The sequence below is a fragment of the Herpailurus yagouaroundi genome, unplaced genomic scaffold (assembly GCF_014898765.1).
Source record: "Herpailurus yagouaroundi ecotype Mexico unplaced genomic scaffold, PumYag 391, whole genome shotgun sequence".
Classification (NCBI taxonomy): domain Eukaryota; kingdom Metazoa; phylum Chordata; class Mammalia; order Carnivora; family Felidae; genus Herpailurus; species Herpailurus yagouaroundi.
This window is the reverse complement of record NW_024412608.1, coordinates 297,923-317,401: the sequence shown is the minus strand read 5'-3', so window position 1 is coordinate 317,401 and position 19,479 is coordinate 297,923. Positions and strand designations below refer to the sequence as shown.

General features: G+C 44.2%; 1 protein-coding gene and 1 non-coding gene across 2 annotated transcripts; both read left to right on the top strand.

Moving 5' to 3' along the window:
- On the top strand, positions 1 to 1,091 carry LOC121022305 (uncharacterized). Its single transcript, XM_040463325.1, has one exon. It carries the CDS (start codon positions 408 to 410, stop codon positions 1,089 to 1,091), a length of 684 nt encoding a protein of 227 aa, XP_040319259.1. The 5' UTR covers positions 1 to 407.
- A 15,989-nt stretch (positions 1,092 to 17,080) lies between these two features.
- On the top strand, positions 17,081 to 17,187 carry LOC121022310 (U6 spliceosomal RNA). Its single transcript, XR_005786899.1, has one exon. It is a non-coding gene; the product is annotated as a U6 spliceosomal RNA (small nuclear RNA).
- The last annotated feature ends 2,292 nt before the right edge of the window (positions 17,188 to 19,479 follow it).

Here is a 19,479-nt window from a genome sequence, read left to right as displayed (position 1 = left end):
AGAGTACAAAATGAAAACATATCCTGCCCTTGGTTTGGGTTCTTCCAGAAATAGACCTCTAGAGAAGGATTCTAGCACAATTAGTTTCTTGGGTACATGTTCTGTGAGAAGGTGATGTTGGGAAGAAAGGCAGCCAATAAGGAGTGTGTGTTAAGCCAACTGCCAGCATGGATCTGGAGCTCAATCCCATGGGACATCTGTGGAGAAGAACAGTGTGGAAAGTATGCCCCGAATGATCCCTCTTAAGGCCTAAGGGGGCTGGGCTCTTGTTTACAACAGCTTTATTGACGTATAATGTTCCCACCAGGATAGTGACCCATTCTAAGTGTGTGGTGATTTTTGGCCGATTAGAGTGTGCTGTAACTTGCACTGCAATCCACTACAAAAATAGTTTGGTTTCCTGCAGTATGCCCCACGGATCTGTCTCTTGCTTCAACAGTGTCTGGATGGAACGGATGCAGGGACGCCCCTTCTACCAGCCTCCTGACCACCCTCCAACCTTTTTTCCAGTCACAACCTTTGGAGCCATCTTCTCGGCCATCCTTTGCCTCTGGGACTGGCCAACACCCTATTTTGAGCTTAGCTCCTTCTTACCCATCAACCGTGAGCTCCCCGGATTCCTCAGAATTATTTCACCGAGGTGTAGGGAGCTGTCAGCCTCCTGGTCAACACGCACCTGCAGGCCTCCTACACCTACCTCTCTCTGGGCTTCTATTTTGACCGTGACAATGGGAATCTGGAGGGCATGGGTCATTTACTTCCACGTGTTGGCAAGGGTGCAAGGGTGTGGAGTGTCCCCGGAAGTTGCCCAGGCAGCCACACCCTCTTCCAGGACCAGGACCAGGCAGAAGCTGTTCCAGGATGAGAGTAATAAAACCCTGGACGCCACAGACACCGCCCTGGTTCTGGTGAAGAATCTGAACCGGGCCCGTTTGGCTCTGCGTGCCCTGGGTTCTGCCTGTGCGGGCCCCCATCTCTGTGACTTCCTGGAGGACCAGGATGAGAAGGGGATCAAGAAGACGGGTGACCACCTGACTCACCCCTGCAGGCGGGATGGCCCCCAGGCTGGGCTGGGCGAGTATTTCTTCTAAAGGCTCGCCCTCAAGGGGCACCTGGGTGGTTCAGTCAGCTAAGTGTCCGACTTCGGTTCAGGTCATGATCTCATGGTTCCTGAGTTCCAGCCCTGTGTCAGGCTCTGTGCTGATGGCTCAGAGCCTGGAGCTTGCTTCAGATTCTGTGTCTTCCTCTCTCTCTGCCCCTCCCCCGCTCACCCTCTGTCTCTATTCATCTGTCTCTCTCTCTCTCTCTCTCTCAAAAATAAATATTAAAAAAATAAAAAATAAATAAAGTCCTCAAGCATGACTAGAAGCCTCTGAAGCCCGGCAGCCTTTGAGGGGCCTCTCTGGCATGCAACCCCCCGGACCAGGGCTTGTGCCCGAGCCTCTCCCTGCAGCCACCAGGCAGCTTTTTAACCACCCTGGAGCCCTGTCCCAAGCCACGGACCAAATGGAAACAAAGCTGTTTGCAGCGTGCCGTGCGTGCACATACACACAGTTTTCTGGTCTTAATCATTCTTTTACTTAGCCCTCTATAGAACTTTTTTATTTTGGCCATCCTTTTTCTTTTTTAATTTTCAAAAAGCAATATCTTGTTTATTACTCTGCCTTCCATTGCAGCCTGTTCTTTGTGGGTGCAGTGACTTAGAAGAGTTAGTCCTGTTTTATTTTGATAATTCTTAGTGAAGTATCTCAGGCCTTAGTTAGCTGGTTTTCACTTTAATTTTCATGGAAGAGAATACGAAGTGATCCTTGGCCATTTCTGTGAATGAATGCGCTGAACTGACTTGTGTCACTTCCTGGGAACTGTTTCTTTTCAGGGCCATTCATCCCCAAAACCACTTCCTTGCATGGGGAGGCTGAGTGAGGGTGTGTATGAGTAGTGTCCTGGTAGAGGCTGATACCCTTTCAGGGACTGAGCAGGTGGGAGACAGGTAGGCTGGAGACCAGATGCTGGAGCTGCCTTTCCTCCTTTTTGCTTTGGGTCTATTTCATCGTGTACTACTCAGCTTCTCCTGCCAACCAGAACATTGTATCTCTCTGTCTAGGAAACATTTCTTAGCGTATAAGCATCTGAGCTCATGCTCACCCAACTCTGTGTGTGTGTGTGTGTGTGTGTGTGTGTGTGTGTGTGTGTGTGTGTTTGGACGGGTTGGGCCAGCTATGATGCAGCCAGCGCCGCAGTAAATCATCCCCACTGCCTCCTGCAAGCTGGGAGACTTTGTGGAGCTCCCCTGTGAATGTTAGCCCCATATCCCTGCAGCTTTCTCTTGACCGTATTCTGGGCTGTGCTTCCCTTCTTTCAGCTTGTCCAGTAATATAATTGCATATATTTCCTATCTTTCAGAAGTGATCTTTCTGTTGATGGTACCATCTTTGTTGCCAACACCACTTTGGGTTTCTTCATTTTTGTATCCCGTTATTGTCATTTCAAGGTGATTTTAGTAGGAGGAGGAGACAAACACTGCCCACTCTCCTGAATTGGGGTCCCCAGCTCGGTTTCTCATAGCCAGGGAGGTGGCCTTGGGAAGAGGGCTCTGGGTTTGGTTCACAGACAGCCAAGCCTGCCCAGGCAGCACTCCCTCAGCTGCCAAAAATTGCTACGTGGGTGGGAAGTGATCAAGCCGTCCCAGCCTCACTCTGGCCCCACCCCAAGTCTCCTTGGGCAGTAGAGAAATGTTCAACCCTCGCCTCCTTTGAATCAGTAGCCTTCTGGGCTCTTCCTGCTGTTGTTCAAGGGTTCAAGGCACTGAGATCAGAATTCCTTTTTTTCCACTTGTCCCACCTCATTGCAAAATGTGGCACAGTGATGAAGTGTTAACTAATCATTGGATAATTTGTTTCCAGTCTGTGGGGTGGAGAAAAGAGAATGAAAACAGAGCTTTGCTGGCTCAGCACAAAGACAGCCAATGGGCAGGCTTGCAGGGCCTAGCAGAAAACCTAACTGGGTGGAGGGAGACCCAGGAGCCAGATGACAGGTGCCAAGGTCCAGCACAGTGACAAGGTGGAAGTTCCATCTGTTTTGCTCATTTGAAACTTGAGGACCAACCTGCAGTCAGCCAGGAGGCCAGGGCTACAGATTCTCAGCAACAGCCTCTGATCTGCTGTTACCCTCCAGGTTGATGAGATGGGAGAAACCCAGAGAAGCACAAAGATAAAGAAGATAAGCAAATGTAGGCAAACCTCAACTGCTTAGATAGCAGTAATGTCACACTGACTTTTCCTCTGTGGGATATAAGAAAGGATTGGTGGACACTGAGGGTTGAGGTTGTCAAGCTTAAGGTTGGTGGGAAATACCTTTATTTATTTGATTGTGAAAGCCTCCTAAAGTGAGTCACCGAGGAAGGAATGAAAGAGGAGGGGCTGTGATGCACTGTCAAGAAAGCTAAGAACTTTCCCACTTGCTGAGCCCTGCTGGGTTGAAGAACAGGACAGAAGACGCAGAACAACATCATGGAGAGCCCACTGCCCCATGAAGCTGTGGGGCAGCATTTCATGGCAGGAGGCAGCCTGACTTGCTCTTCCACCTCCAGAAACTACAGAGGTGCTTATTGAAATGGGTACCAGCCCAGTCCCTGCAAGTGAGGACCTGCTTAACAAAAAGGCATATCCTATATCCTAGGATATAGTATTCTAGTATCCTAGGATACCACATCATTGTACACAAAAATATTCTCTGCCTTATCCAAAGTCTGGATGTTTTTCCCTGCTGGTAGACCAATCCAGTAAGTTACTCTTCTGAGATGGATTGCTTTGTTTGGAGAAATCTTGCACATAGAAAACTTTAAATTCAAGGGCACCTGGGTAGCAGCTCAGTCGGTTAAATATCCAACTCTTGATTTCATGGTTTGTGGGTTCAAGTCCCACTTCTCTGTCTCCCTCCCTCTCTCTCTCTCTTTGCCCCTCCCCTGCTCGTGCTCTCTCCCTCTCTCTCAAAAATAAATAAACAAACTAGGGGCACCTGGGTGGCTCAGTTGGTTAAGCATCCAACTTCGGCTCAGGTCATGATCTCAGAGTTCACAAGTTCAAGCCCCATGTTGGGCTATGCACTGACAGTTTGTGGGTTCGTGCCTACATCAGGCACTGTGCTGACAGCTCGGAGCCTAGAGCCTGCTTCAGATTCTGTGTTTCGCTCTCTCTCTACCCCTCCCCTGCTTGTGCTCCATCTCTCTCTCTCTCTCAAAAATTAAAAAAAAATATTTAAAATAAAAATAAACAAACAAAAAACTGCCCCAAAAACATAAAATTAAAAAATAATTAAAAAATTTTTAATTTTGAATTAATTTTTGACTCACAGAAAAGTTGTAGTTCGAGAGTACCCATCTACCCGCCCCAACTTTCCTGATGTTAACACAGCCACGTTGCAATGATCACAATTGGCACTAGATGAACCAACAACAGGAAATAAATATTCTCTTACCTACACTACAGGTCTTTAATTTTACCATTTTTGCCCTCACTAATGCCCATTTTCTGTTCCAGGATCCTGTTCAAGATCCCACTTGTTCTTGAACTCCTCCAGTCTATTGCAGTTTCTTCATGTTTCTTTGCCTTCTATGACTTTAATACTTTTGAAGAGTATTTCTGAGGAGTCGAATGTCCTTCAATTTAGGTTTGTCTGCTGTGTTCTCGCAATTAGAATGAGGTTGTGTATTTGGGGCAAGAATGCCACAGAAGTGATGTTTTGTCCTTCTCAGTGCATCATAGTGAGGGTTAATAATGTCTGATTCCTGGTCATTTTAATATGTTGACTGGGTTTCTCCTTTGTAAGGTGCTGTCTTTCTCTTTGCAGTTAAGAAATATCTTGGGGGACATTTGTACATTTAAAAGTTTGTACCGGGGCACCTGGGTGGCTCAGTCGGTTCAGCATCCAACACTTGGTTTCAGCTCAGGTCATGATGTCACGGTTCATGGGTTCGAGCCCCGTGTCAGGCTCTGCGCCCGCTTGAGATCTCTCCCTCCCTCTGTCTCTGCCCCTCCCTGGCTCGTGTGTGCTCTCTAAATAAATAAATAAATAAACTTAAAAAAAAAATAAATAAAAGCTTGTACATTTAAAATGTACAGATAAGTGGCACAAAAACAGACACATAGACCAATGGAATAGAATAGAAACCCCAGAACTAGACCCACAAACGTATGGCCAACTCATCTTTGACAAAGCAGGAAAGAACATCCAATGGAAAAAAGACAGTCTCTTTAACAAATGGTGCTGGGAGAACTGGACAGCAACATGCAGAAGGTTGAAACTAGACCACTTTCTCACACCATTCACAAAAATAAACTCAAAATGGATAAAGGACCTGAATGTGAGACAGGAAACCATCAAAACCTTAGAGGAGAAAGCAGGAAAAGACCTCTCTGACCTCAGCCGTAGCAATCTCTTACTCGACACATCCCCAAAGGCAAGGGAATTAAAAGCAAAAGTGAATTACTGGGACCTTATGAAGATAAAAAGCTTCTGCACAGCAAAGGAAACAACCAACAAAACTAAAAGGCAACCAACGGAATGGGAAAAGATATTTGCAAATGACATATCGGACAAAGGGCTAGTCTCCAAAATCTATAAAGAGCTCACCAAACTCCACACCCGAAAAGCAAATAACCCAGTGAAGAAATGGGCAGAAAACATGAATAAACACTTCTCTAAAGAAGACATCCGGATGGCCAACAGGCACATGAAAAGATGTTCAGCGTCGCTCCTTATCAGGGAAATACAAATCAAAACCACACTCAGATATCACCTCACGCCAGTCAGAGTGGCCAAAATGAACAAATCAGGAGACTATAGATGCTGGAGAGGATGTGGAGAAACGGGAACCCTCTTGCACTGTTGGTGGGAATGCAAATTGGTGCAGCCGCTCTGGAAAGCAGTGTGGAGGTTCCTCAGAAAATTAAAAATAGACCTACCCTATGACCCAGCAATAGCACTGCTAGGAATTTATCCAAGGGACACAGGAGTACTGATGCATAGGGGCACTTGTACCCCAATGTTCATAGCAGCACTCTCAACAATAGCCAAATTATGGAAAGAGCCTAAATGTCCATCAACTGATGAATGGATAAAGAAATTGTGGTTTATATACACAATGGAATACTACGTGGCAATGAGAAAAAATGAAATATGGCCTTTTGTAGCAACGTGGATGGAACTGGAGAGTGTGATGCTAAGTGAAATAAGCCATACAGAGAAAGACAGATACCATATGGTTTCACTCTTATGTGGATCCTGAGAAACTTAACAGGAACCCATGGGGGAGGGGAAGGAAAAAAAAAAAAAAAGAGGTTAGAGTGGGAGAGAGCCAAAGCATAAGAGACTGTTGAGAACTGAGAGCAAACTGAGGGTTGATGGGGGGTGGGAGGGAGGAGAGGGTGGGTGATGGGTATTGAGGAGGGCACCTTTTGGGATGAGCACTGGGTGTTGTATGGAAACCAATTTGACAATAAATTTCATATATAAATAAAATAAAATAAAATAAAATAAAATAAAATAAAATGTACAGATAGGGGCATCTGGGTGGCTTAGCCGGTTGAATGTGTGACCTCAGCTCTGGTTATGATCTCACAGTTAGTGAGTTCAAGCCCCGAGTCAGACTCTCTACTACTGTCTGCTGTCATTGCAGAGCCTGCTTTGGATCCTTTGTCTCCCTCTCTCCCTCTGCCCCTTCCCCATTTGTGTTCTCTCTCTCTTTCCCTCTCTCTCTCTCTCAAAAATAAATAAACATGTAAAAAATATTTTTTTAAATGTCCAGATAATTAAATAAGCTAGTGTGTGGGAAGTGCTTGGAGCCTGGCGTGTAGTAAGTGCTCAGTGAATGGTGGCTGTTGGTTTTTTCATCATCATTGTTGCTCCCTCTGTTCCTGTTCTTTCTCTCGTTTTCTTCCTCTGGTTTGGCTCCTTCTGTTCCTTCATTATCCTCTGCATCCCATGCTGATCCACCTCTTGCTGGTCACTTCCTTGCAGTGTGGTTGGCACTCTCATTCAAAATATCTGAAGCTTCCAGAAGGGCACAGAAGGTTAATGCTCCTCAGCACGTGGGGATCAGTGCAGGGCAACAGCCTACTGTTACTGCAGGTCAGGGGCAGAGCCCCCGTGGAACAGGAGGAAGGGTTCAACTGTCTTTGCAGAATGTGTTTACTTCGAGGTGTCCATGGCTGGGGCGGAAGTTCCCCCATATCCCTTGTGGTGGGAGTCTGGACCAGAACCTGAAGACCCACAGTCCCTTTCCTCGTGGTCCTGGAATGGTCCAGAGGTGCACCTCCTCCCATAAAAGCTGGTGGAGTTTTCTCCAACAAGGGGGTGGTTTGCAGCACTGGGCGACTTTTAGGGGTCACACCGGAGGAGGAGGGTCTGGTCATGGGTAGAGGGAGCAGCAAAGTCTCATGTGGGAGAGGCCTGCATTTTCTTCCCACACCGGGCAAGGAGGCCCAAGTTAAAGTAACCTCGTTCCCTCTAGATGAGAGCAGGGGCTCCTCAGCCAGGGTCAGGAGATGCCAGTGTGCTCAAGGATAGCCTGCTATGACTTGCTTTCCAGGAGGTTCCTTGTCCTACTCTAGCACATAGTGCTTTATTTACAGAATGGCTGTTCTTGGCAGCTTTCTTGGCCTTCCAGACTCTTCCTCTATTTTAGAGCATTTGGGCTCTATTTTTACTCAGCGAGGAGAAGTTTCCCATGTTTGAAAACAGCTGCCATGTAGAGGACTATTGAAACTACTATTTTTGCCTGCCCAAAATGCCTTGCTCCATCCTTCTCCTGGAGATGGGTGGAGCCCCAGGACTGGTGAGCTGGGCATGTGATCAAGCAGGGCCTGTTGGAATCCTCTGGGGCTGGGAGAGGGGAGCTGTTTTTCTCGGGGTTGCTAAATGGGGTTACCCCACCAGCTCCCTGACTATCTGCAGAAAGTTTCCCATTGGCAAAAGACAACACCCATGGAAACAGAAAAATGGGAGTGAAGAGAGCAAAGGTGACTCAGGACAGTATGGAGCCCTGGATCCACTGCCATCCCATCCTCACCACCCTTTGAACCAGTACATTCCCATTTTTGCTCAGGCTTGCTGGAGTTGGGTGTCTTGGGCCTGGCTGATATCATGAAAGCCTCACTCCTTTCCTGAGTTTTAGGTTGAGGCCACTGCGAGTGCCTCCAGATTCCTACCCTGAGGCACTGGTTGGCAGTGCCTCTGTATAACAGAGTTATACAGTTGTCTTAGGACAAAGAATTTGGGTGGAGAAACTTAGGAAGCTGGGTAGGCCTTCCTTTCTCCCAGGGTCTATTCAGTGCAGGTCTGGAGATCCCTGGGCAAGACAGTTTACAGCTTCTCTTTCAGGGTTGGGTCAATAGGCTCTGTTCCTGTGTTTGCCTTGAAGAGCCAACAGAACCAAAAGGTAGAGGTGTGTGTGTGTGTGTGTGTGTGTGTGTGTGTGTGTGTATTTGCATGTGCAAAAAAATCCAGTTCCTTGGGAGAAGATGCTGGTGGGGTGGGAAAAGATGGGGCAGGGGGAGGTGTTTAGGTGCCCATACAACTCGAGTGTAGGGGGTGGGTCCACTCTGTGGGGTCATATGGTCAAGGGAGGAAGAACCTGAGTCCAGACCCTGACTCCGCCACAGTGGGGTAGTAAATAACCTGGCCCAGCTTCAAGGGGGACAGTGGATGGATGCTCATTAGAAAGTTCTGTGTGGCAAGCTGCCCTGGACTTTCCTGGGCCTGAGCAAGCTGAGCCCCAGCAGCACAGCTGCAGAGGTTGGAACAGCCAAAGGACAATTCCCTGCTTTTATGGTCATGTGATCATTCTTTCAAAAATGCACTTGGCGGGGTGCCTGGGTGATTGAGTTGGTTAAGCATCCGACTTCAGCTCAGAACATGACCTTGTGTTTCGTGGGTTCGAGGCTCGCATTGTGCTCTGTGCTGACAGCTCAGAGCCTGGAGCCTGCCTCGGATTCTGTGTCTCCCTCTCTCTCTGCCCCTCCCCTGCTCATGCTGTCTCTCTCTCTCTCTCTCTCTCTCTCTCTCTCAAAAATAAATAAACATTAAAAAAAATTTTTTTAAATGCACCTGGAGTTGGTGGATGTGGGAAGGCAAGACCTCCATGCCTCTTGGGGGTCCAGTTGTGTGTCAAGCTCTCAGCTGCAGAGAGGGAAGTTCTGTGAGCCTGCACACTGTGCTCTACCCATCCTAATCCTGGTTTCTTTACCCATCAGGAAAGTGAGGCTTAAGAAGTATGTCAGCCCAAGTTCACACAACTAGCAAGTGTGAAACCAGTATTTATACTTGGCCCTCCGACTCCAAAGCCCAAGAGCTTTATCCTGCTGTGGGACTCTCTTCCTAGGCCTTCCAGAAAAGAATTTGGGAGACTACTGTGATCCAATAAAGTGGCACTGGTGCTGTGGCATTTCTGTTAGTCTTTAGCCATGAACTTTGGCCTTTGACTCTGCTGTCCAGGGATTTTTGCCTCCATCGCTGCTTTGCTCGGGTTTTATCATCACAGAGTCATCACCACGTCCCATCCCGGTGACTCACTATGCAAAGCCTGGTGTTCTACTCACAGACTTACCTTGTTTGTCGAAGGTTTGTGGTCACTGAGAAGTGTTATTAGGTGAGATCTATAGAGCATGTGATCTTTTAATTTCAAATAGGCAGTGAAAGGTAAAGCAGAATAGTGATTGCCTAGGGGTTGGAGGTGCTGGTGGAGGGAAATGGGACATGCCTACTAAGGAATGTGGGATTTCTTTGGGGGATGATGAAAATTATCTAAAATTCATTGTGATAATCATTGCACAACTCTGTGGAAACAATAAAAACCATTGACTTCTACACTTTAAATAGGCAAATTGTATGGTGTGTGAGTTATATCTCAAGAAAGTTGTTAAAAAAATAAAATTTCACTGGGACATCTGGGTGACTTAGTTAAGCATCTGAGTCTTGATTTTGGCTCAGGTCATGGTCTCACGGTTTGTGAGATTGAGCCCTGTGTCAGGCTCTGGGCTGGTAGCACAGAACCTGCTTGAGATGCACTCACTCTCTCTCTTTCTGCCCCTCCCCCCTCAAAATAAATGAATATTAAAAAAAAAAAAAAGGAGAGAAAGAAAGAGGAAAAGTTAGAGTGGCCCTCAAAAGGTCTCCAGAGAGGGGAGAAAGAAAAAGCAGGCAAGTGTTTGTTTCACATGGTTGCTAACTCTTTATTATGTCCTTTCTGTGTATCATATCCCAACCTTTTACTGGACCACCTGCCTATGCAAAGATAACCTGAAGATAGCTAAACACCCTGCCACAGGTGCTGGCCTTTTACCTAAAGGACTCCCCGAATCACTTCTTGTCCAACTCCAGTTGCCTCTGTTCTTGACTTTGGTATCTGTCCCACTTCTGCATTTAATGATTCATTTTGAAACCTGAATCTTAGCATGAGCCATTTAGACTGGAGTCTGGCATTCCATCGCCACCACTTCCTATGGCCACAGTGTGTGAGAGGCATTTCTACTTCCTGCTGTATGCTGTAGGCCAACCAGCCAGGTTGTGTCCTGCTTGTTGTCTCTGCCGGTGGAAGGAGACTAAAAATTATTCTAGAGACTGGCTTGCTTCTTGATGCCTCCAAGTGTCTAAACTTAGTGACTTGCTTGAAATCAATAGACTACAGTAGAGATAATAAGATGTCACTTCCATGATTTAATTCTAAATGATTGTGACTCCTGTCTTGTTAGTAAACTCTCTCTTCCTAGTTTTAATGAAGCAAGCTGCCATGTTGGACAGGCCTATGTGGCAAGGAACTGAGGGTGGCCTCTAGCCATCTGCCAACTAGGAAATGAGGCCTTTAGTCTAACAGTCCTCAAGGCAGTGCATCCTACTAACAACCACGTGAATGAGCTTAGAAGCCATTCTTTCCCCAGTTGAGTCTTCAGATGAGACTGTAGACCCTAGGCCAACACCTTGACTGCAGCCTTGTGAGAGACCATGAAGCAGAGGATTCAACTGAGCTGCGCCTGGATTCCTGACCCTCAGAAACTGAAATAATAAATGTATGTGGTTTGAAGGCACTAAATTTTGATATAATTTGTTACTCAACACGAAATAACTAATATAGTGTGTATGTGGTTTTTGTTTTATGCTCTCCACCAAGAGATGAATGTACAATGAAACTAGAGAAACTTACATTTCTGGGCCCCTCACTTGCATAAGCCCCTTGCATGGCCCTGGGAGAGTCCCTAGCAATGTGTTCATGTAGTCATATGTTTTTATAAAATTTACAGAAAACATTTTAACTGTAATTAGGGCAGGGTCTTCTTACTGCTTCAGCTCTCCCTCCCTCATACTTCCTCTTTTTTTTTTTAATGTTTATTTATTTTTGAGAGAGGAAGACAGAATACGAGCAGGGGAGGAGCAGAGAGAGGGAGGGAGACACAGAATCCGAAACAGGCTCCAGGCTCTGAGCTGTCAGCACAGACCCCAACACGGGGCTCGAACCTACAAACCGTGAGATCATGACCTAAGCCAAAGTCGGCCATTTAACCGACTGAGACATCGAGGCGCCCCCATCATACTTCCTCTTGAGTCTGCTGGTGTGGGAATGATTGGGGTATTTTGAGGATATGACTAAGGGGAAGTTGACTTGGAGATACAGTTAGTGGGATTTGGGGGATATATTCATATTGCTAGCTAGTCGTTTTTGTGGAAAGTCATGTTGTTGCCAGGCTGGTACTTGGCAGAGTTAGGATTCAACCTAGGGTTCATCTTATGAACTTAACACAAGTCTGGGTTATACTTAATCTATATACTTATACTAATCTTATACTTACAATTATACTGGATTCTTACACTTAAAGGCATGAGAGTCTGTCCTCAGATATTTGCTTTGTTTGACACTCTTTCCCACCTTTCTGCCTGCTCTGTTACCCTAGTCTTATCACCTATTGCCACCATCCATGTACCCTTTGCTTCATCCATTGAACTCTTGTCTTTGCTAGGCGTGCTTGTGCTCAAACTTCTCTCCAGCCTGAAATGGCATCTCCCAAGTACATCTATGTAGATTCTTACTAAGTTTTTGCTGTCTTGATATAAAACATTGACATACGCGACTATAAGAATATTGGTGGCAAACTGGATAATGAGTGTTGTCAATTCAAAGAATAAGATGACACACTGAACAAGAAAACTTGAAAGTCCCTGAAATTATATATAGCTCCTGTACAAAATGAACTTGATAATTTTCTCCAAATTTGGGAAAAATTCAACAATACATGACATTACAAATAATGAATTGTGAAGCTGAGCTGAAGAAGTTGAAAGTGACTTTTCTAAACTGTCGATGAAAAGCAAGGTTTTTTTTTAAGTTCATTTATTTATTTTTGAGAGAGAGCGTGAGTAGGGGAGGGGCAGAGAAAGAGAGAGAGAGAAAATCCCAAGCAGGCTCTGCACTGTCACCACAAGCCCAGTGCAGGTCCCAAACTCACGAAGCCGTGAGATCATAACCTGAACCAAAACCCATAGCCCCAACACTTAACTGACTGAGCCACTCAGGCACCGTGAAAAGCAAGCTTTGATCAAACATGGTAGAGGAAAGACTAAATTATCCTTTTTTTTTCTATAAAAAAGTATTTCACAAATTTATTGTTATACAAAGTAGCAACCAGACAGTGCGTGGACCAAAAAATGTGGGGAAAAAGTGTTATAGAGTTATGTCAGACAGTTTATGAAAATATGTAATTTTTCTGGGTTTTATGATTCTTGTATTTCTAAAGTTTAGATGTTTTTTAAAAATTTTGTAACGTTTATGTATTTTTGAGAGAGAGACACACAAAGCATGAGCAGAGGAAGGTCAGAGAAAGAGAGAGAGACAGAATCTGAAGCAGGCTCCAGGCTCTGAGATGTCAGCACAGAGCCTGACGCAGGGCTCGAACTCACGAACCATGAGATCGTGACCTGAGCTGAAACTGGATGCTTAACCGACTGAGCCACCCAGGCGCCCCTATATAGTTTTTAATTTGTTGTGATTTTCTTCCTTATTTTAAGGAAACTAATCTTGTGTGAAGTTGGAGTTTTATGTTCTTTGGTGTAAGAGGGACACAAAATTGCATAAGCTTCAGGGTTCACCAAGCCTGGATCTATTCCACTTCTTATCAAGTAGGGAAAAAAATTCCTTGATATAGAGATCAGAAAATTCCTTCTTACTATTCTTTTTTTTTTTTTTAACTTTTTTTTTTTAAGTTTATTTATTTATTTAGAAAGAAAAGAACAATGCAAGTGGGGAAGAGGCAGAGAGAGGGGAAGAGAGAATCCCAAGCAGGCTCTGCACTGCCTTCACAGAGCCCAACATGGGGCTCGAACTCACGAACCATGAGATCATGACCTGAGCTGAAATCAAGAGTCGATGCTTAACTGACTGAGCCACCCAGTGCCCCCTTCCTACTTTTCCACCTCTGAGTCCAGCTGTATCTTACATAGCTTTAATAGGGCTCAAAAATTTTTATCTGAATTTAATTCAACTAAAAATGTTTTGGTTTTGAGGAGAGAAGGCAGAAGAAAACATGATCAAAAATATCTTCTGTCTGAAGGGTAGGTGGATGGAGGGGAAAGTAGAAAATCCTGTGTAAATTGAGAAGGTTCCCAGAATTAGAACCTCAGGTGGAAGTTCTATTCAGAGACACTTCAGTTATTTGAGAGAAAACGCTAATAGTTGACCATATATCAAGGACCCTGCCTGGGCAGGCAGGTAGATTTCATGACATCTGAAGTGTCCTCTTTCAACACCTGGGTGGTGACAGTAGCAGTTCAGGCCCAACTAGAGGAGCTGTACCTAGAGACTGGACTTGGCATTGGGGCAGGGTAGAGACTGGGGGACAGACTCGAGGGTAAATCTAGCCCAGCAGGCAGATCCCTGGCCCTTAAATAGTGTCAGGGAGATCTTGTAAGGAGTGGCTTCTCCACACTTCCCTGCTGGGCAGGTCACTATGACCGCTGTGAGGCTCAGGCAAAACAGAAGGCTGGCCTGCAGAAGGGGATAGCGCTGAAAGGAGCAAAGTGCAATGCCAGACTCTGGGGGAACTAGATGGAATCCTGTGGTTCAAGAGCAGCTTCCGGGCCTGACTTGTGGTCTTGTTGACAGTACAAGTCCCGCTGGCACTTAGGCTTTCTGGTTATTTGCCTCCCGTCAGGGGTATGACTGAGTGACCGCAGCCAAATATTTAATAACATCTCATTAAACATAGCTCGGCATTCTGAAATTTCAGTTATTGACTGGTTGCTCTGCATGGCAGTTCTCTCTTCCTTAACATAAGGGCAGCTTCTTGAGGCCATCAGAAACAATAGGCTTAAGAGGAAGGCAATGTCCTTCATCTGATCTTTGTCAGTATGCTGGCTCTCATGCTTCTTGCTCCTTATGCTAGCTGAGAAATACTAATAGGAAGCTCTTGAGCAAGGCTTGGGGCCCCAACCATTTCTGACTCTCAGTCCCAATGTGGATGGCAGATCACAGTCTGAGAAAGCCTCTCTTATAGCAGGGCTGTATTCCTTGGCGTCTCAAAAGATAATTAACTGTTTAAACAAAAACAATAATGATGTATTAGGAAGTTTATAATATAACTAAAAGTAAAATGCATGAAAACAACAGCATAAAGACTTGGAGGGGAGAAATGGAAGTATGCTATTGTATGATTCTTATATGATATGTGAAATGGTATAATATCACTTCATGGTAGATTGTGATAAGATATATGCAATAAACCCAGGGTGCCTGGGTGGTGGCTCAGTTGGTTAAGTATCCGACTTCGGCTCAGGTCATGAGCTCACAGTTTTTGAGTTCAAGTCCTGCGTCGGGGTCTGCGCTGACAGCTCGGAGCCTGGACCTGCTTCAGATTCTGTGTCTCCCTCTCTCTCTCTGCCCCTCCCCTGCTCATGCTCTGTCTCTCTCACTCTCAAAAATAAATAGTTAGAAAAAAAATTAATTAACAAAGAGAGATGTTAAGGGAGACAAGACTTTGAGATCTTAGGCCCTGTGCTATAAACCACACCTGCCTGAGCAAAGTTAGTCCCAGTGCTACCCAAGACCCTGCACAGGGTGGATCCTGAAAAGTACATTGCTTGTCCCTGGGGACTTGGGAGGGGGCTTATGGTTAGTTTGAGATAAGTGGAGACTGGTTCCTCAAACTTTATTGCTAAGAGGTTTAAGGTATCTAGAAATTCTAGGAATCAAAAAAGTGGAATTCTAGGAATCAAGAAATCTTTTGGATAGTGTGTTCATTCCACTGAAGAGGTCCACTCTAATGTGGCCAAATTCTGACCCATTGATAACATATCAAGGCCAGCAGGTGACAGAATTGCTGTATACCTGGCACTGACTCATTTTTGGTGATATTCCATAGACAGCTACCCTCCACTCCTGGCCAAAGAAGACAGTCTTTGCCTGTTAAAATGTGAAAGGATCTGGTGCCAACATGTCCCTTTTGTTCTCTCTCGAAGCTGCCAGTGATGTGGGTGGCTCTTACCTCTGTGTCCACTACTTCTATGCCCACACTGCTCTCTCAAAGAAGTTTTATGTGTACACACTGGTGTAAGAGCATTTTGTGTGCTACATCAAACTACATCACCATGAGGTCATACTTTAACTTTCATACGCAGATGAGTTTAAGCTACCCCTCAAATGTTCCCCAGGTGTTTTTGGGAATGCCCAGGGTTGCTTTGGAACCAGTCTATTCACATTCTCCTATTCAGTGAAGGAGTTTCTGTGGATGGTGCCCTCATGACAACAGTGAGGACTACATACAGACTATCTTGGGGTGCCCCTTCCACTCATCTCCATCAGAATGAGCAACAGTTCCATGTGCAGAGAATTTTTAAACCATGGTCAGGCAATACACACACACACACACACACACACACACACACACACACACACATTCCAAAACAAAACAAAACAAAATAGGATTTCTCATAAGAGAACAAGCTCTGAAGAGATATGACTATGCAAAAGCGTAGACATCCTCTTACATTATAATAAGCAATTTAGCTCAAACATTTCCTGATTAAAATTTACATAACATTACTGAACTAGGCAAGTGGTTTCCTGAAAACTAAGGAAGATTCTGAGTCTTCACTTATTGCAAAACAGAAAACTGTTCCCAGCTTTGAAATGATAGTTTACAAGTTTTTGTTTTTCTGCCTTCTACCCAGCTCTGGGTAGCCTCCTCCAGCAGTCTCTCAAAGAAGGCATCTCCTCCCAAGCACTTAGTATGGGTCTGGGAACTCAGCCTGAACCATCAGCAGAAACCTTGTTACTCCTCAGTACCTGCTGTAGGTATTCCTACTACCATCTCCTAGGGCTGCAAGGTCTCTATTATTCCAGAATAATCCATGAAAGGAAGTGCCTCGGTGAGATCTGCGTGCTTGTGCTCAACTTTGTAGCGCCTAGGTAGAACGCATCCATCAAACTTGTTCCTCAAACAAGTTCCTCAAAACCACAGGCATGTGGACTGTGCTAGGATCTGAGAGCTACAGAAATGAACAAGGTAGAACAGGGTGTCATTCCACAAGTTATTTGCTCACTGCAAAGGGAAATATCTGCTGACCAGCACTTTAACCATGCAGTCCAACCTAGTTACTAAGAGTGGGATGCCTGATGTGTGCATTCTGATGAGATGCTCTATGACATAGAAAGCATCACCCGTGAAATAACTTTACCAAAAAGTTTTAACCTAAACCATCCAACTTCGGTATTTAATAGGAAACACAGGTGGTAGAAGAAAACATTAAACTGCATCACACACACACACACACACACACACACACACACACACACACAACCAGACAGTGGAACATTCTGTAAGACATATGGCCTGCATTTTTCAAAAAGTCAGTATAATAAATAATAAAAATAATTGAGGGATTGTTTTACATTAAAAGAAGCCAAAGAGAAATAACCTAATACAATGTATAAACCTTGATTATATCCTAGTTGAATAAAACAAAACAAAATCTAGTTGTAAAAGACATTTTGGGGATAGTTTGGGGAAATTAAAATTAGAATTAGAATTAGGTAATGTTAGTGCTTGCTTTGGTAGCACAGGTACTAAAATTGGAATGATACAGGGAAGATTATCATGGCCTCTGTGCAAGGATGACATACAAATTCATGAAGTGTTCCATACTAAAAAAAAAGAATTATAATGTTAGGAAATTATTTTTATTATTGGTAATCTTATTATGGTTATGTAGGTGAATGTCCTTATTTTTAGGAGATGCATGCTGAAATAATTAGTAGTAAAGTGTCTGGATGTATAACTTATTTTCAGATTGTTCAGAAAAAAAGGCAAAAATGTTAACAACTAATGAATATAAATGAAATTCATTCTATCATCCATTTCAACTTTTTGATTCAATAGTTTGACAATTTTCTTAATCAAGTTGAAGAAAAGAAGAAATAGAACATTAACCCCACCAAGTTTTCTTTCATTCCTTATGAACTAAGTGTTTTGGTTTTTAATGTATTTGTTTGTTGTTGTTTTTGTTGTTGTTACTGCTATCAAGAATAGCTACTGGAGTGCTCACAGGGGCAGCAGCAGGAGCCAGGGTTCCATGGAAAAGTGCAGTTGCATTCTCAGCTCCAGCTGGTTCAACCATTAACTAGGTGGTGTAGGACAGAGAAGAAAACCCTTTCCTTCTACTCTTCTAAATTCTTGGCTGGAGCCTCTATTACAAAAGACTAATGAATAAGAGAAAACCAAAAACCAAAAAAGTTGATTAACGTGTATCTCATATACATGGGAGAAACTCAGGGAAAAGTAACTCAAAGAGGTGGCTAGAACTTGAGCTTAAATACCATCGTTAGCTAAAACAAAGGAAGTGTGGGGAGGCAAGTTATGGGAAAATGACCAGGAAGAGTACAGTCAATAAGGATAAGGTTTATTAATATACATTTAAGTCAGTGCCTTCTCTATTGGTAAGTCTCTTGTGATCTAAAGTCTTCCTTCTCTTTCTGGTACACCCTTACAAATGGAGATTTCCTTTATAAATGTAAATTTCCCTTATAAAATGGTAACTTCTACCCTGCTTTCAGAGTTTCTTCTGTGTCTGCTGTTTCTCAAAAAACATGAGCTCAAAATAAACCTTAAACCAAAGAGACATATTTGGGGTGGCATATTCTGGTATTTTTTTCATGCTTATTTATTTATTTTGAAAGAGAGAGAGAGAGAGAGGACATAAGCGAGTGTGCACGTGAGCAGGGGAGAGGCAGAGAGAGGGGGAGAGAGAGAACCACAAGCAGCCTCCATGCTGTCAGCATGGAGCCCAATGCAGGGCTCAGTCCCACAAACTGTGAGATCCTGACTTGAGCTGAGATCAAGAGTCAATGCTCAACTGACTGAGCCACCCAGGCACCCCCATATTCTGGTCTCTTACATTGGTCCTTGCTCTGGACTTCAGTCAGCTCCCCTTTACATGTCATTCACTGTGCTCAAGCTTTATAAGCGTGATTTCATTAAAAACAAGCCAACAAACAAGCAAATTATGCCTGTCTTCAGGAAGCTGATAATCTACTAAGGAGGTCTTTCATCAACAACCTGTAAACCAAGGAGGAAGAAAATCAGTATCATGACAGGCGAATCCAGAAAGAGCCATTAATCCTCTTGGAGGATTTGAGAGGGATTTATGGAAAAGGAAGCTTTTGACTCCCCCTTGAAGGATTTTGGTAAGTAGGAGTAGGGGGAGGAGGCATTCTTGGATGGAGGGCCAGATAAGCAAAGGTCCGGATTGTTAAAAGTGCTGGTTAATGTAGCAAAACCATGTTGTCAGGTACCCGTTTTGGAATTGGAGAGTCTGGGAGTTTTGTAATTATTAGCGAGGTTGAACACTTTGTCCCAGGTTCATGTTCTGCTCCTCCATTTACATTTTGTATATTTGATCTTGGTTCTAGAACTTGTCCTTAGGGCTTGGTCCTAGAGCTTGATGTTTCTCTAATTCTGTGACTCACAAAAAGGTCTTCTCTTTTGTTGTCTCCGAAAGAAAATGTTTGCCTAGCAGAGGTGCAGAATTTGCTTTGATTTTAGACACTCCTGATGAGTATTCAGGTGTTTGGCCATCCTATCCTTATTTGATTCAAGATAATTTGAAAAGAAGAGAAAGGAATTCTTGGGCCACAAAGCCCAAATCATGGTTTTTCACAATTTGCTCCAGATGGAGCAAGAAGTTCTGAAGCATAACAATGTGTAAATGATGTTATGTAAAGCTGTTATTTTTTAATTCCAAAGTTATTTTTGTTACTAACTACAGATTTAATAAAATACTGGCCAACTATTGATGGTGTGTCTTAATTAAAAAGTAGAGAGCACAGGTTTGGGAATTAAGCTAACTTGGGTTGGAATCTTGGCTCTCCATTTATTAGCTGTGAGCCCAGGGATGAGTGACTTAGCTTCTCCGAGATTCAATTTTATCTGTAAAATGTGTGTA